This window comes from Notolepis coatsorum (genome assembly GCF_963971535.1).
Source record: "Notolepis coatsorum genome assembly, chromosome: 19".
Classification (NCBI taxonomy): Eukaryota; Metazoa; Chordata; class Actinopteri; order Aulopiformes; family Paralepididae; genus Notolepis; species Notolepis coatsorum.
Window position 1 is genome coordinate 38,929,899 of NC_140183.1, and position 17,970 is coordinate 38,947,868.

The following is a 17,970-nucleotide window of genomic DNA, read 5'->3' on the forward strand; positions in this document are numbered from 1 at the left end:
CATGATTTGTGGAACTCCCTCTGGTGTTGTGGTCGTGGTATTCACTGACCTTTGGGAAGTATTTCGACATGTACATAGGTACCTTAGTGGTGTAGTGTATCTTGTAGACCAGGCCCATTGCAAGTTGCTGTACTCTGTCGTCTACTCTAAGCCATCCTAGGTTGTCAAAATGGGCAGGGGTGAGGAGGGTTTTAGGAGGAAGGTCAAGCAGTAGTCCGACCAGTTTGTTTTGTGATGTTTGTAATCTTGTTTTTAGTGCCTTTGAGGTGCTTTGGTACAATGAGGTGCAACCATAGTCGTAGTACCCTTGAATGAGTGCTCCTGTTAGAGTCTTCAGGGTATTCTTGTTTACCAGAGAGGAGATCCTGTACAGGAATCTAGTTCGTTGGTTGACTTTTTTGAATACATTGGATGCCATTTTGTCACAGGAAAGATTTGCCTCTAGGATGGAACCCAGGTATGTAATTTCATCTTTCCTTGTGACAGTAGAATCCACAATCGTAAAGTAGTTTTTTTGTAGTATTTTTGATAGAAATCTACCCCCATATGACTACGGTATTCTGTTTTGTGTTTTATGTGATGTATTGTATACATGTACTTTTATTGTGTTCTTGTGTGATGTATCGCACATTTTATTGCTGTGTGATGTATCGTAAATGTTATTGCCGTTATCTTGGCCAGGTCTCCCTTGCAAAAGAGATATTGTATCTCAATGGGACTTCCTGGTTAAATAAAAAGGTTTATATTAAATTTAAAGAAAATTATTAAAATAAAAAAGGATCAACATGCAGCATCTAACTTGGTTGGGCGTTACATCGTTTTTGAAGAACAGACAATAAGTAAGTTAAACTACGGATACTTGAAAGGCGCATTGTCGGCATAGGGGTTTAAATTGACCACTTCCGTGATTGTCCGATTTGGAAGTCGTGCCTTTTATTGTAACTTTTGGGAGTTTGGGAAATCTACTTCCTGAAAGTAACTAACTAAGGAGACTCAATAAAACCTGGAAGACGGTAGACATCCAGTGATTTTAAGATTACTGAAGGGGTACCCAAATAATTCCTACTCAAATCATCATGAAAATAAAGACTACCTCCGTACTGAACCGCCCATACTGCAGGGGTTTACAGACACGGCAACATGACTTCAAGCCCCCTTCAGGTGACTCATGATGTTAGCTTCCTGATCGCTTCTATACTTTAAGCAAGTGGCTTGTCCTTCCGCGTTCCCGTTTTGCGCTCTGATTGGCCACGCACGTTTCTGGTCATGTGACATGTGCGCCAATCGTGGGACGGCAAGTTTTTGGACGGTTAAGCTTAGGCGCTCTTTCGAAGTTGGTTAAGGTTAGAGTTTGTCTTAGAGCATGGTGATAGAACGCCTGCCCTGATTCCAAACTCTAACCTTAACCAACTGCAAAAGAGTCGCCTAAGCTTAACCAGTGATAAACTAGGCGTTAGGTAGTTTGCAGGCTGTTAGGCGCAGAACTTGCTGTCCCACGATTGGCGCACATGTCACATGACCAGAAACGTGCGTGGCCAATCAGAGCGCAAAACGGGAATGCGGAAGGACAAGCCACTTGCTTAAAGTATAGACGCTTCCTGATCAGCCAAAGCAGAACAACACTCGACTGTCCCTTTCAATCCTGCTCCATCTTCTGTTGTTTGGATTTCTTCTTCTTTGGTGAGAGTGCTTCTTTGTTTCCACTGTCCTCTACACAGCAGTGGTTCTCAAACTGTGGTACGCACTTGGGCCCCCTGCTGGTGATACTCGGAGGAGTCCCTGAAATAGCATGTTTTTCAAAAATGAAATAAAATCAATTGTAAAACATATGTTGTACAGTAATACTAGCAAAATACTACAACGAATGAGCTTGAGATAATTGAAATTGGGGTTTAAAATAAGTTCTACATTTATTTAGTTGTTTTTAGATTTAGGAACAAAATAAGTGTTTGTTTCCGACGGAGTCAGATGGACACTTCACCTGTGTCACGTGCATGATTAGCTAACGTTACATCAGATCAGGCTATTGGTGATGAGGGAGGGATGTTGCGAAATCAGATCAGGCTATTGGTGATGAGGGAGGGATGTTGCGAAAGTGGCTCAAGACGGGAGACACTCGAAAGAGGGCTGTGGAGGAGAATATTTCCAGTAGCAATGCAGTTCAAAAAGTGAACGAAGAGGATGACTGTGAACCGTTACCGAGCACAATCACAGGCTCCGCCAGCAGTGCAGGGGCAGCTGCGGTATCGACAGCGCCTTCCAGCGCTGAATGTGCTGCCAGTGCAGCTAGTGGCTCCGTCGGCACACGTGGGAAATCCACAAACGGTACAAAACAGTATGCAAATACAACTCCAGTTATATAAAATTTTGATTAAACTGCGGTGGGACGGAGGAAGAGCCCAGGCCACAGTGCGTTATTTGTGGTGAAGTGCTTAGCAATGAATCCATGAAACCATCGCACCTTCAACGGCACCTTACAACCAAACACGCTTTGCTGAAAGACCGATCCGAAGACTTCATAAGAAGCCGGGATGGCCTGAATAAGCGCAAGGCCACGATTATATCCTACTCTACACCCACAGCACAAGATGCCTCGTATCTTGCCAGTCTCCGCATAGCGAAAGCTGGTAAGCCACACTCTATTGGCGAACAATTGCGTCTACCATTAGCCAAAGAAATGACACAAATCATGTGTGGTGAGAAGGCTGCCAAACTGTTAAACTTGGTGCCGCTTTCAAACGACACGGTGTCACGGAGAATAGGAGCCATGGCAGATGACGTTAAACATACACTGATTGAGCGCATTAAAAGTAGTCGCTATTATTCCATCCAGTTGGACGAGAATACTGATGTTGCAGATTTTGCCAATATGATGGTTTACGTTCGATATGAACATGATGGTGCAGCTCAGGAGGACATTCTGTTCTGTCAACCACTGGAGACCAGAACTACAGCCAAGCACATATTCCAGCTCCTGGACGCGTTTGTGCAAGAGAATGGGCTTGAATGGAGAAGGTGTGTTGGAGTCTGCAAGGATGGCGCAAGGGCTATGACCGGCCCCCACAGCGGAGTAGCAGCTCGGATTCAACAGGTAGGCGTATGCCAGTTTAGCCAGGTTGGCACATTTTTCCAAAGTTGGTTGGTTATTATTCTATTATTAATGTTAATGTGTGTGTGTGTGTGTGAGAGAGAGGGGAGCGAGGGAGGGAGATAGTGTGTTTGGATGAAATACTGTACAGTTGTTAATTTTTCCATAATGTTCTTATTTGCTGTGAGACATTTTTTGTATTTATTGGTTTAAAATACAGAGACAGTGCATATTAAGGAACGTTTACTGTAAATATGCCAGTTTAGCCAGGTTGGCAAATTTTTCAAAAGTTGGTTGGTTATTAATGTTCTCACTGTGTGTTCAACAGGTGGCACCAGAGATGCAATGGAGTCACTGCAGCATCCACCGTGAGGCGCTGGCGGTGAAGAAGATGCCAGATGACTTGAAGTCTGTGCTGGACTCTGCTGTGAAGACTGTGAACTTCATAAAGTCCCAACCGATGCAGTCTCGCGTATTTCAAGTGCTCTGTGATGAGATGGGCAGCGCGCATGTCCAACTCTTGCTTCATACAGAAGTAAGATGGCTATCAAGAGGAAAAGTGCTTTCGAGGCTTTTTGATTCCACAAAGAGGTCCAAATCTTCTTACAGGACAAACACTTCCCCTTATCAGATGTGTTTGATGATACAGTGTGGCTCAGTCAGCTGGCATACTTGTCAGACATTTTCTCCCGTTTAAACGACCTGAATTTGGGACTACAGGGACTCTCCATCAATGTGTTTGATGTGCATGACAAAATCAACACAATGCTGAAAAAGTTCTTTGAATACAATGTCAAGGTATGTGATGTTTCAGCTTTCCCCGCTTTAGAGAGTTTTCTGTCTGACAACGAGCTGGCCCTTGATGATGGAGTGAGGTACAACATGGTTGCACACCTTGTCTCGCTCAGACAACAGTTCCGCCAGTATTTTCCAGTGATGACCAAAGCCAACAGCTGGATGAGAAGCCCATTCAGCATGGAAGCCTCTGAAATGCCAAAGGACTTAACTGTGGCTGAGCCAGCGTTTCCGTTAGCCGGTAATTACCGGTATTTGACCGGCAAAATCTGTTGAAGTCCGACATATTTAATCTCTCCGGTCTTAATGTCCGGTGAAAATAATTCCCTGAGTCTAAGCACAATTTGATTATTTGAATTGTATTAAAATAGGCTAAAATTAAATAGCCTATGCGATGAACGAAACAATCATTACATGATTTGTTTCATCGTTGCTTCTAATAATGTCAACGACGTTGTCAGCGAGAGCTTAGTGATGGGTGTGCGAACTTTTGTGAAGCTGCAGAGCCGGAGCAACAGCAGCACAATGCAGTACTCCAGCAGTACTCCAATTCAGCCATTTTCAATTCAATGTTGGGTGGGGGGGCGCTGTTGTGCGGTTCCCAGAAAAGAGCCAATAACAGCTGAATCTGCTGCTCTGCAGCGCCATACTCTCGCAAATAAGTCATTGGGAGGTGGAGAGAGAGTCGTCACGCAGACCCACGATAATGTTGCCGTCTCTCTCTGCCAAATTTCTCAGTTCTTCGCTTGATATAATTAATACAAATGTCAAATATAACGGAATTCGTTAGCTCATAAAAATGTGATTATAACAGACTGTTTATTAATGTCGGGCGACTGCCCACAGACACCTATTTGATTTAAAGTCGGCAGCAGCACGAGTCTCGGGACTTATTTTATTTGGAATATAATGACTTTATACGCAAAAGTAGCCTAGTTTTAAGTAAAAATATTATAAATCTACATGCCTTGATGATGTCATTCTTTTGTTTTGTTGTCATTCTTTTGCCTATCAATTGTTTTTAAGCTCAATAAACTCTGACCGGAATGTCTCTCATTTGACCGGTAGATTGAAATCTACCGGACACTGAGGCCGGCAACAATTTTTTCTAACGGAAACCCTGGGCTGAGCAGGAGAGTTTAACACATTAACTGCCATGGAGTTTGATCATCTTATACCATTCTCTGCCAGCACTGTAAGTCTATGGAGATGTTCACCTTCTTTGCAGGGCTATAACTTTTTAAATTGTATTGCTAAATTGACATTACTATGGCCCATTCAATATCGATTATCTATCGGGGGGGGGTCGTTTATAATTCTGTGATAGTCGTTGAATGCTTTATGTAGTATGGGTGATATATAGATCAGAGCAGTTTGCATGGATAATAATAAACAATCAGGCTGAAAGTAACGTCAGCCTCCTCTTACCGTTGGGCGATGACACTGGAGCAAAAAGATCCCAGTTATTTGATGGGGATCGAGTAGATCCATTTCCGGTTTGTATAATAACAATACACGCCCAAATCATGTCGATTATTGAGTTATGGCAGCGATCCATATCCACGGTGTGTGGCTAGAGTCCTGCAACGATATGCAAGTGGACGGACGTATTTAGGAGACGCACCGATATCCAAACGGGCATTGCCGGTTTGGCAACTCGCCGATCATCCACCAGGGGGCAGTATTGAAGCGTTGCAGAGTTGTGCCGGCTCACACAGCATCAGACCAGGCTCCGTAAGGGAAATATGAATACCATGGCGAAAATATGAAATATGATCTCAATAACATCGTACGCCGTGGATTGGCAGAATTCACATGAACTTGAAACACGTCGTACAACGTGATTGGCGGGGAAAGTGTTAAGAGTTGTCTTGTGATGAAACACTGAAGCCAATAGAGTTGTCTTGTGATGAAACACTGAAGCCTGCTTTCAGAAAGCAGTCTTTGTTGGGACTTTTGGATGAAACAACACAGAGAATACCCTGCCCTGTCTGACAAAGCTGTGCGCTTTCTCCTTCCTTTTGCGACCACATAACTTGTTGTCATCAAAACCAAATACAGAAGCAGGCTGAATGCTGAGCCAGACCTGAGACTGAAGCTGACCTCGATTTCCCCAGACATCAAAGGACTGTGTTCACAGACACACCCTTCCAATTAGGCGTATGTGAAAAGTTTGATAACCACTGCTCTACAGTCTGTTCATCCTCTTTACACTTTCTCCTCTTTCCTGTAGATTCTCCCTCCCCTGCTGCCTCACACTACGGATCCTCTGCACTTGCAACATCCCTCTTCTTGGGCTTTTTTGGAACAGGATCCCGAACCGGTTCTGACCGGCTGGATTCCGTATCATTACATTGTTCGTCCTCCTCGGGCACCGCGGGATCTTTGCACCGTTTGGAGGACGACTTCTTCTTCTTCTTCATCTGTTGCTTAGGGCAGGCCTTCTCCTCCGTCACTCCTGCACTCTCACTCTCTGGTGCGTGGGCCGCAGTCGTCTCCTGCACTTCTTTGTTCTCTTCCTTATTCTTTTTCTTCTTTTGCTTCCTCGTAGTTGTGAGAGAATGATCCGCCTTACCTTGCTCTGCAGGGTTTGATTCCTCCTCTGCGACAACTGTGGTAACAGTTATTGGTGCGTGGGCCGCAGTCGTCTCCTGCACTTCTTTGTTCTCTTCCTTATTCTTTTTCTTCTTTTGCTTCCTCGTAGTTGAGAGAGAATGCTCCGCCTCACCTTGCTCTGTAGGGTTTGATTCCTCCTCTGCGACAACTGTGGTAACAGTTATTGGTGCGTGGGCCGCAGTCTCCTGCACTTCTTTGTTCTCTTCCTTATTCTTTTTCTTCTTTTGCTTCCTCGTAGTTGAGAGAGAATGCTCCGCCTCACCTTGCTCTGTAGGGTTTGATTCCTCCTCTGCGACAACTGTGGTAACAGTTATTGGTGCGTGGGCCGCAGTCTCCTGCACTTCTTTGTTCTCTTCCTTATTCTTTTTCTTCTTTTGCTTCCTCGTAGTTGTGAGAGAATGCTCCGCCTCACCTTGCTCTGTAGGGTTTGATTCCTCCTCTGCGACAACTGTGGTAACAGTTATTGGTGCGTGGGCCGCAGTCCCCTGCACTTCTTTGTTCTCTTCCTTATTCTTTTTCTTCTTTTGCTTCCTCGTAGTTGTGAGAGAATGCTCTGCCTCACCTTGCTCTGCAGGGTTTGATTCCTCCTCTGCGACAACTGTGGTAACAGTTATATCCTCACTGGCCTCATCGGAATTGTCCTTTTTCCTTTTCTTCTTTTTGGGTTTAGTGTCCGTTTCGCCGCTTTCGGAGACCATGTGAGCGTTTCCCACAGTCACGTGTTCGTGGGAGTCCTTGACGGATTTTTTATTTTTGGCCTTTTTGGATTTCTTGCCCAGAGACTCTGGATCCATCACCGCCTCCTCCTCCCTCTCAGGACTCTGGGCAGCTGATTGGACGGTGGGTGTGGCACAGTTTGGTGAGGAGATCCCCAATTGGCTCTTCCTCACGTACTTAGCCATGAACTCGGCCTCCTGCTGCTCCAGCCTGGCTAACTTGGCGTTCATGGTAAGGCCGTGCCTGGCTCCTCTGGTGGAAGATAAAATAATAGCATAGGGCGGAGGGGGGGTTGTTAATATCGAGACACTCATCATCCTTTTTAGGTCACAAAAACATACTAGTATTTCACCAGACAACTTACTTGTGAGCGGTGCGTCCTCCGCAAGCCTTCATTAAATCAGCGTCTGTAAGCCTATTGAAAGATGGGATAAAAAGTGATTTATTAAAAAACATTGAGCATTCACATCCACACTGGTAATCAGATGTAGGCAGAGATACATGTAGGGTGAAAAAGAGAGCCATCTGTAGCAGTAGGGTCTGGTCACACACACAATCTTCGGTTGGTTGTTTCCATGTAAAATGTACATTCATGAAAATGACCACGATTTCAGGATAGTTTAGGTTTATCGGTCAGGTTTTACAGTTATATTCTTCATATTACATTTCTAGAACATATCAAAGGAGGCTCATTACGGCCATTAACACTTTGGTCGCCAGGCTTATATTCTTAATATACCATCCTCCGCCAGCTCTATTTGTCTATGGAGAAGTTCCCCTTCTTTGCAGGGCTATAAATTGTATTGCTAAATTGACATTACTATGGCCCATTCAACATCAAGTATCTATTGTTCAGGGTGTAGCAACGTTACTGTTTCATTCACATATTCATACTAAAATACGGTCTAAAGTATAAGTATGTTTTTATCGTTTTCTGCAGCTTTCTCCAGAACGTGATTTATAGCCCCAAATGCATTATATTGATGATCAAATACAGTTTGATAGCATTCTGCGCGAGATAAAAAATGTCAAATGGACGTGCTTCTAGAAGTTACTACTGATCATCTGATGTTGACCGGATGGGGGGGGGGGGGGGTCGTTTATAATTCCGTGGCCAACGTTAGATGATTCATCTAGTGTGGGTGATATGATCATCAGAGCAGTTTATATCGAACACGTTAAAAAATAACGCTGAATCGTACCGTAGCTTCCTCATAGCGTTGGGCGATGAGCGTGGAGCAGAAATATTCCTATTATGGGATGTAGAAATATGCGATCCATTTCCAGGTTGTATAATAGTATATACGTCCAAATCATGTTGTTTATCGAGTTATTGGTAACGGATTGCTATCCGTTGTGTCTAGCTCGAGTCCTGGGACTATTAGCGAGTGATCGGACCGAATTGGAATGAGCACCAGCTTCCATTTCCTGTTTCCGCTCTGGGCGATCCGCCACCAAATGGCGCTCTTGAACCATTGGAGAGTTGAGAGGGGATCAACAGTAGATCTCAAGTCTCCGGGGGAGAAATATGATTTCGATCACAGATTTTTGAAATATTGATATCAAAGACGTGGTACGGCGTCTTTGGCAGAATGAGCATGGCGGGGAATGACGTGGTACGGCGTTTTTGGCGACCAGTGTTAATATTGCTGTGGATAATGCATTTAGCTTACCTAGTACATATGGAGAAAACTGTTGCCAATTTCCCCCTTCATAGCTTAAGTGAAAGGAGTTTTTTTTTATGTTTTATTAGGGGGTATCAAAAAGCAACACGGCTGCACTTAGACAACAAGGCTGCTTATAAAATCAGTGGTTCTGTGAACATGTAGGATGTGATGAACTTCTTACTTGGTGGTGCTGGAAAGGTCCAGTTTCTGGTCCTCGTCATCGGAGCTGCTGCTGTCGCCTGAGCTAGAAGCCTTGGGCTCGGGCTGCTCCTGGCCAGACAGCAAGGTGGCTGACTGAAAGAGGAAGACATGAGATAATGAGTCCATCCAACTGTTTGAGCAAACTTGTGAACAGTCACTAAAATAATAAAATGTGGCTACATCATAATAAACAACATCCAAGGAAAATAGAGCAGGGAAAACCCAGCGGCTTTTACGAGTTGACTACCATCAGGCAGGTTCTTCTGCGCCAGCTCATATTGGCCATATATAATACTGTACCTTGACAAAGCATCCATACAGCTTGGCTCTATCCAGCGTGGCTTTCCTTGGTTTCTTATTAGAGATAATCCCCTCTTCCTCTTCCTCAACAGTCTTCTTAATTGAAACGCCATTCTGGACGAGACGAGACCCAACACAGTTGTCAATCTGAGTTTGTGCGCACGCAGGTGTAGGTGTGTGTGTATAGACACGGCATAAAGATGTTGTCTACCTGGTCCGATTCCACTTGCAGGCTGGCAGAAGCTTTATTGAAGACATGATCCCACCAATGGAAGGTGAACTGCTCCCCTTGCTTGTGTCCCACCTGTTACAGGGAAGCATATGTCCATCCTGTTATAGGAAGGCATCCTTTCAAAGCTGCAGACCCTCAAGTTCAAAATGAGAATATCTTATTTTTATCACATAAAGCCAAATGTATGATTTATTGATTGAAAACTTTATTAACACAATAAAGTACAATACAGTACGGCTTAATACACACAATTGTTAAGGGGAGACCAAAGAAAGACTTTCGTCTTGTTTACATCAGGGTCCCCCATTTTCAATTCATCATGACATTTATGACATACGACATTAGGGCTGCAACGATTAGTCGACATAATCGACGATGTCGATTATAAAAAAATCGTCGACGAGAAATTGTTGCGTCCATTAGTCATTAAAAAAAAATTTAATTTTTTTTTTTTTGTGCACTACCTAGCTTTGTGAGAGTGGCTTCTCAGGGTTCCAGACAACATCATAACATGATGATCCCATAGCAAACTTTGGACATTGAAAACATTGTTCACCTGCAGGAGATGATGATCAGACTAGACACACAATACATTACACACGCACTCCTCTCACTCACACACAGCCATCAGAGTAAGACACACACACATACACACTCCTCTCACTCACACACAGCGATCAGAGTAAGACACACACACATTCACACTCCTCTCTCTCACACACAGCAATCAGAGTAAGACACACACACATACACAAATTACACAGTACACACCTCTCACTCACACAGCGATCAGAGTAAGACACACACACAAATTACACAGTACACACACTCCTCTCACTCACACAGCGATCAGAGTAAGACACACACACATACACACACGGACTCCTCTCACACACAGCAAACAAAAGACCTAGAAGCCTGTCTGATCTGACTCATCCCCCTCTCCCCTTACAGCTGTTCCACGTCACCCTCCTGGTCCTGGACCAAGTTACAGCCCCATCAGCCGCGGTGCTGGGGGCAGATGCTGCTAGTTATTTTTCTTTTTTATTATTATTTTTTTAGTTATTTAAAGTACACTTCCACTTTAATTTGTATTATTTAATTTATTTATCTTGTTATGAGTGATTGTTGTATTGTTCTTCAAATACATTTTCATTTAAAGTGGCTTAAGATCCAAATTCAAATGTTTCATGAGTCTTTATTTTAATTTGCTATGGGATCATCATGTTATGATGTTGTTGTTTGGTCCTGACAAGAGTCTCAAAGTCTGGGGTGATGGTAGACAAGCAACTCTGAGGTCATGCTCAATGTCCAATCTGTTCCTCTGCTCTGTCTTCAGCTGGACCAGAGCTGAGAAGCCACTTTCACAAAGATAGGTAGTTATATCATTATTTTTTTTGTTTGTTTACATAATTGGTTTTCGATTAGTCGACTAATCGAAAAAATAATCGACAGATTAGTCGACTACCAAATTAGTCATTAGTTGCAGCCCTGCACGACATACAGTACTGTTACATCCAGACATTTATGACATACAAGATATACAAATATACAAGACAGAGATCCTAAAAGAAAATATATACATTAGAGAGGGAAGAAACTGTACATTGGAGGGAGTTGGGTGGTTGGGGTTGTTTGGACATTAACCGGGGCCAGTTTAGAATTGCAGCCTCCCGTAGGTGCTCTTTGAGGGCGGTTTTGAAGGTGGGTAGGGATTCACATAATTTTATGGCTGTGGGTAGGGCGTTCCACATTGTTGTAGCAAAATTGCTAAACATGTTTAGTCCCTTGTTTGAGCCAAATCTGGGTTGAACATGATTTGTGGAACTCCCTCTGGTGTTGTGGTCGTGGAATTCACTGACCTTTGGGAAGTATTTCGACATGTACATGGGTATCTTAGTGGTGTAGTGTATCTTGTAGACCAGGCCCATTGCAAGTTACTGTACTCTGTCGTCCACTCTAAGTCCTTCTCCTTCTTACATACAAAGCTCTAAATGGACAGGGACCTAGCTACATCGCCAACACTTTTAATAAATTACAGGCCAGCAAGAACACTGCGATCATCAGCTGCTGGACTACTAGAGGCTCCCAGAAACAGTCAAAAGAGGATCGGTAATGCAGCCTTTATCAACTATGCCCCAAAACTATGGAACAAACTACCCCCAAAACATCAGGGAAGCCAACTCGCTAGACATCTTCAAAAGACAACTTAAAACCTATCTCTTTGCTCAGGCATTTAAATGAAACATCAGGGATATCCTGACACAAATTGTACTTTACCTGCACTATTCTTACCCTACCTACACTTTCTATCAAATTCATGTGTCGGTTCTATGCACTGTAATTTTAAGAGCACTGCTCTGTTGTAATCCAAAATTGAACTATTTTGAACACACTTTTTACTTCTTACTGATGCACTGCTCTGTTGTATGTTAAATACCCTGTTGTATGTCCATTCTATTTTATATTTTTTTGCCTACTTTTAAACTGAATCCAACGCACTGTTTTTACTCTGTCTATTCTATTTTTATTATTTGTATTACTGAATGAAACTGTAAACAGAAAGGCCTATTGGGGTGCTAGATCCTAATGTGAAACACTGTGATTTACCTTACCTTGCTACCTCTCTTATCTTTTTCATGCTAGCTTATGCCTGTATTTTTTACTGTTGTGAAGCACTTTGAACTGCAACTTCTGTATGAAAAGTGCTATAGAAATAAAGTTTATTATATTATTATTATTATTATCCTAGGATGTCAAAATGGGCAGGGGTAAGGTAGGTTTTAGGAGTAAGGTCAAGCAGTAGTCTGACGAGTTTGTTTTGTGATTTTTTGTAGTCTTGTTTTTAGTGCCTTTGAGGTGCTTTGGTACCATGAGGTGCAAGCATAGTCGTAGTACCCTTGAATGAGTGCTCCTGTTAAGAGTCTATATAGAAAGAATACAGGGTATTCTTGTTTACCAGAGAGGAGATCCGGTCCAAGAATCTTGTTAGTTGGCTGACTTTTTTTATTACATTGGTTGCCATTTTGTCACAGGAAAGATTTGCCTCTAGGATGGAGCCCAGGTATGTAATTTCATCTTTCCTTGTGACAATATTGTCACCCACTGTAACAGAGAAGCTGTTGGCCTTGCTGAGTTTGTTATTTGATCCTTAGAGAATGGACTCTGTTTTACCGAGGCGTAATGATAGTTTGTTATCAGCGAGCCAGGTGCAGATTCTGCCGAGTTCAGAGCTGAGGGATTTTCAACCAGCAACTTGTCCCTGTCAGAGACCAGCAGGGCTGAGTCATCCGCGAACAGGAACAAGTTGTAGTCACAAGCTGATGACATTCCATGTGCATAAAGTAGGAACAGTAACAGTAGTGAATACAGTTGGGATGCACTGATAGTGACGCTGGTATTACATATCAGGCCGATAACATGCTACTAGGGGTGGGGGGAACAATCTCAATCTATTTCTGTTTGCCGATATTATATCGTTACAGTATTGGGATTTCTTTGGGGGGGGGGGGGGGGGTTGCTTGATAATACCATTTCATTTTACTACAATAAAAATGATTGGAATGTGGTGAACTGAATGAAAACTGTTTTATTGAGGTCTCCAAGTTTTCCATTGGGACATCATTTTAATCGCAATATTGTGACTATTATTGTGATAATATGGTATCGTGTGGCCTCTGGTGATTCCCACCCCTACACGTTACTACAGGTTATTTGCAGTACTGGAGAATTTCCTTTACAACTAAAAGTGTCAGAAATCAAAGCCAAGCGTCTGTAACGCCTTACATTTATTTGGCACATAGAAGCATGTTAGACCTGTCTGACGGAAAGAAACCTCAGTCACGTTACATCTAATTTAGAAGTGTAGCTGTTCAATGAAAGTAATGGGTCAGATCCATACTCTACCAAGATTAAACTTAAAGAGTTCAGGACTCAGAAATGGACATGGACAGTGAAAAAGGGACATCGATGCGTCCCTAGAACACAGATGTACTTACCCCTCCCTTATCACATTTCACTTTCACTTTGATGGCTTCCACAATCCCGTTCTCCGCTCGCCCAAGTCCTTTACCTGAGGGCAGAAAATACAGAATTGTACAGCTGTTGATGCCGTCACGGTTAAGTGTAGATTAGATTGTTGCATACGCAATCTGCTGCCTATTTGCTCTCTTGGTTATGACTTGCAAACAATACTTTTCCTCAGAAAGATTCATAATTCTAAGCCTCTGGGATGATACATTTTTATTTCCCATCTGGCAACACAACTCCCCCTGTTGATAATAAAGTTTCTCTTGACCTACCATGTTCCCAACCATGCCGCAGTAGCTGTCGCTCTGCGAATTTCTGACCATGACTCTTCTTTTGTTCAATTTCTGCCATCTGGGGGGGGGGGGGACAGTTAGACCAGTTGTTCTTTTCACACAATTATATGGTGGGGGGGGGGTTCTCAACTAGATGAAGATGATGAAAAGTAGTCCTGGGCATCTCCTCTACTGTAGCATTCATGGGGTCAACAATTCCATGTTATCCTAGGAAGGAACTTTTCGGAGTTCAGAGTCAGACCACACAGATCCAGTGGGCTCTCTAGTCCTAGTTTCAAGGATTGCTCAGAGCAATATTTTTTTACAAAATTGTGCAATTACAGCAATGATTAGCCGATTCACACCACAGAACTAATGCAATGGACCACGCTGCACGCTGTAGGCATTCATACTAGGGTTAGCTGCATGTCAGAATAGAATGTCCAATGGAAACAGTGTTTACCTCGTTGCTATGCAAAACCTAGCCTCGCAAGCCAGACGGATCTCGCATGATTTCACAGCGCAAAAGAGACGCAATCAGAAAACAACAGACTTTACGCAAAATGCTAGTTGAAACACCCTAAATAAACCAAGCTCAACTGAGCAAACCAGCCAAAGCCAGCGAGTTTTCTAACGTTCTAATTGTTATTATCTTAGCTAGAGACCATGATACAACGCTAACAGTAAAGCGATGGAAGACAAATTTTACCTTTTGCCGTATTTTACTGGAATGACATCCCTGTAGCAGCTGGGTGAGATGACCGCACAATAAAGTCACCAACAATCACGCTCACGTTCTCAGAGAGAGAGCTGACATGATGCCGGAAATACGTCTTCTTCTCCTCCTTCTTCGTTGGTTTTTAGAGGCGGTTGGGCGGTTGGCATCCAAAGTGGCGTTATTTTTTCCGTAGCTGCATTTTGCGGAGACGCTCTCTGATTGGCCACTGACATGTGCGCCCAATCGCTTGACGACGAGCTGCGTGATTACCAAAGGTAGCCGCATTTCTGGCAGACGTTTCTGGTCATGTGTGACATGTGCGCCCAATAGCGTGACGAGCTGTGTCTTTGCCCATTTCCACGTCAAACAGCCTGCAAACTACCTGGCGTTCTATCGCCATGCTCTAAGACAAACTCTAACCTTAACCAACTTCAAAAGAGTGCCTAAGCTTAACCGTCGAAAGAACTTGCCGTCACGCTCTAAGACAAACTCTAACCTTGTCCTTAACCAACTTCGAAGAGTGCCTAAGCTTAACCAGTGTAGAAACTGGCGTCGGTCAATCAGAGAGCGTCTGCCAGAAATGCGGCTACCTTTGGTAATCACGCTGACGAGCTGTGTCTTTGCCCATTTCCGCGTCGAACAGCAGCAAACTACCTAACGCCTAGTTTATCACTGGTTAAGCTTAGGCGACTCTTTCGAAGTTGGTTAAGGTTAGAGTTTGGAATCAAGGCTGGTGTTCTATTAGTTCGTTTGAAACCAAAATCGAAAAAACGGGGAAAAACTGAAATACGAAGCTGTTTTTCGTATTTTGGTGTCAGAATCAAATGAAAAAAGAGTAAATAATGGGCCGATTTTGGTCCGTGTACTTTCAAAAACACTCAAAAAACACCTACGGGAGACTGCAATTCGAAACTGGCCCCTGTAAATGTCCTAACACAACCCCCTCCAATGTACAGTAAATTACCAAACATGGTCTTGTCAATATTCCAATGTACAGTTTTGTTTGTACAGTTGTACAGACTGTCCCCCACCCACCCCTCCTACCCAACCTCCCCCCACTCCTACCCAACCCCCCCAACCACCTCCAATGTACAGTCCCCCCCCCACCTACCCAATCCAATGTACAGTTTCTACGTCAAATGTATATACTTTTTTTTCTGGACTCTTTTTGTATCACAAACAGTGTGTATTTGCAAATCTGGTATCATATGTCATAAATGTATAGATGTAGCAGTACTGTCTATCTGTATGTCATGTATGTCATATGTTACGATGAATTGAAAATGGGGGACCCTGATGTAAACAAGACGAAAGTCTTTCTCTGGTCTGCATCCCCTTAACAATTGTATGTATTGAGCTGTACTGTACTGTACCCATTCTGCAATCTGTTAATAAAGTTTTCAATCAATCAATCAATCACTTGCACAACCTGAAAGTAGGCACTTCCGGCTGACTTCCGGTTGCGAATGGTACTTCCTGTCCCATCCAAATACATTGGTTTTAGCTACTTTTCTCCCGTTATTTAAACAACTTTGTCGTCACAGAGAGGCAATGAAACGTTTGTATTATTATAGTATAGAATGTATTTAATAAGCAAACATTTGTCAGCAGGGTTTTTGGGCTGTATTTCATGTAAAAACGTTCACTGTTAGTTTACTTGCTCACGCTAATTAAGGCTAATGCTGGCTAACAGAAGCTAGCGCAAGAAACGACGCCGCAAAGTAGTTTCAAGTTTCAAGTTTCTTTAATAGTTGTCATACAGAAGTACAGAATACTTTTGTACAAAATGCTTCTTACTGTTGCGCTCCAGAGACTGTGCATGACAAGATAAGTATGAAATAAAAACATAGTAAAAATTAGAAGAAAAAAAAGAGGTCACAGTGTTCAGTTTAGACATATGTACAATGTTCGTAGACGTAGTTACCATACAATATACAATACTGTGCAGTGTACTAATATACAATACTATATAGTGCAAGGCATAAATGGACAAGGTGCAGTTTAGGTACAATTCACAGTAGGTGTACGAGTTGTAGTGCAAATCCTTTATCAATAAATATAAAGTGTAAGTGTGTTTGTGTGATCTAAAGTGTGGAGAGTGGGTGCTGCAGTGTGTTGTTTGTTTGAGTGAGTGTGTGTGTGCGTGTGGGTGTGTGTGCTGTGTGCATTTGATGGTTGTTGCATAGTGATTATTGTTCGTTTAGCGATTATTGTTCGTTTAGCAGCCTGATGGCCTGGGGATAGAAGCTCCTTCTGAGTCTTTCTGTGCTCGCCATAAGACTCCGGTATCGCTTGCCTGACGGCAGCAGTTCAAAGAGGCAGTTGTTCGGGTGGCTCGAGTATTGTTTATAGTGCATTTCTTGCCACCTTATAGCATTTGTACATTTGTATGACAGTCTATAATGCTCCCGTGAGGTTTTTCCGGACGTTTTGGTAATGATTTTCACTATAAAATCATATTTCTAAATGACAGGAAGTTGATGAAAACTGGCCGGGATAGCTTTGAGCTAACGATCTTTTCCATTCTAAACGTAACGTTAGTTGTTCAAAACATTACCTGTCTATATAATTTGTTCCTCAACGTTATATAGACAGGTAATGTTTTGTAAACTAACTGCAGCCTGCTACAGTTAGAAGCTAACGTTAGCCAGCAAGCTGCAGCCTGCTACAGTTAGAAGCTAATGTTAGCCAGCAAGCTGCAGCCTGCTACAGTTAGAAGCTAACGTTAGCCAGCAAGCTGCAGCCTGCTACAGTTAGAAGCTAACGTTAGCCAGCAAGCTTCTAAACGTAACGTTAGTTGTTCAAAACATTACCCGTCTATATAATTTGTTCCTCAACATTAGCTTCTAACTGTAGCAGGCTGCAGCTTGCTGGCTAACGTTAGCTTCTAACAGCACAGCCCGTACTGTACCGGAGGACCACATTGACGCGGTACAGTACGTATCCGCGTACCGTTACACCCCTACTGTCTATATAACGTTGAGGAACAAATTATATAGACAGGTAATGTTTTGAACAACTAACGTTACGTTTAGAATGGAAAAGATCGTTAGCTCAAAGCTATCCCGGCCAGTTTTCATCAACTTCCTGTCATTTAGAAATATGATTTTATAGTGAAAATCATTACCAAAATGTCCGGAAAAACCTCACGGGAGCATTATAGACTGTCATACAAATGTACAAATGCTATAAGGTGGCAAGAAATGCACTATAAACAATACTTTGCGGCGTCGTTTCTTGCGCTAGCTTCTGTTAGCCAGCATTAGCCTTAATTAGCGTGAGCAAGTAAACTAACAGTGAACGTTTTTACATGAAATACAGCCCAAAAACCCTGC

The 17,970-nt window shown here is 42.9% G+C and overlaps 1 protein-coding gene across 2 annotated transcripts; it reads right to left on the bottom strand.

The window, feature by feature from the left end:
• Positions 1–1,244: 1,244 nt before the first annotated feature.
• Positions 1,245–14,759, bottom strand: gpatch4 (G patch domain containing 4). 2 transcript variants are annotated; one of them, XM_084336253.1, is made up of 9 exons: positions 14,627–14,759; positions 13,918–13,996; positions 13,615–13,688; positions 9,596–9,688; positions 9,385–9,498; positions 9,065–9,177; positions 7,581–7,631; positions 7,062–7,468; positions 1,245–1,779 (listed from the first exon to the last, which is right to left on the bottom strand). In XM_084336253.1, exons 2-9 carry the CDS (start codon positions 13,994–13,996, stop codon positions 1,637–1,639), a joined length of 1,074 nt encoding a protein of 357 aa, XP_084192379.1. In that variant the 5' UTR covers positions 14,627–14,759; the 3' UTR covers positions 1,245–1,636. The 2 variants fall into 2 exon arrangements, with proteins under 2 accessions (XP_084192379.1, XP_084192378.1); XM_084336252.1 differs by lacking the exon at positions 1,245–1,779 and having other exon boundaries at positions 5,834–7,468.
• Positions 14,760–17,970: the final 3,211 nt, after the last annotated feature.

Coding starts and splice junctions, on each gene's coding strand:
- gpatch4 (XM_084336252.1), bottom strand. CDS start 13,996: ATGGCAGAAATTGAACAAAAGAAGAGTCATGGTCAGAAATTCGCAGAG. Junction 13,689..13,917: donor GCGGCATGGTTGGGAACATG/GTAGGTCAAGAG, acceptor TTCTGCCCTCAG/GTAAAGGACTTGGGCGAGCG. Junction 9,178..9,384: donor TGTATGGATGCTTTGTCAAG/GTACAGTATTAT, acceptor TTCCTCTTTCAG/TCAGCCACCTTGCTGTCTGG.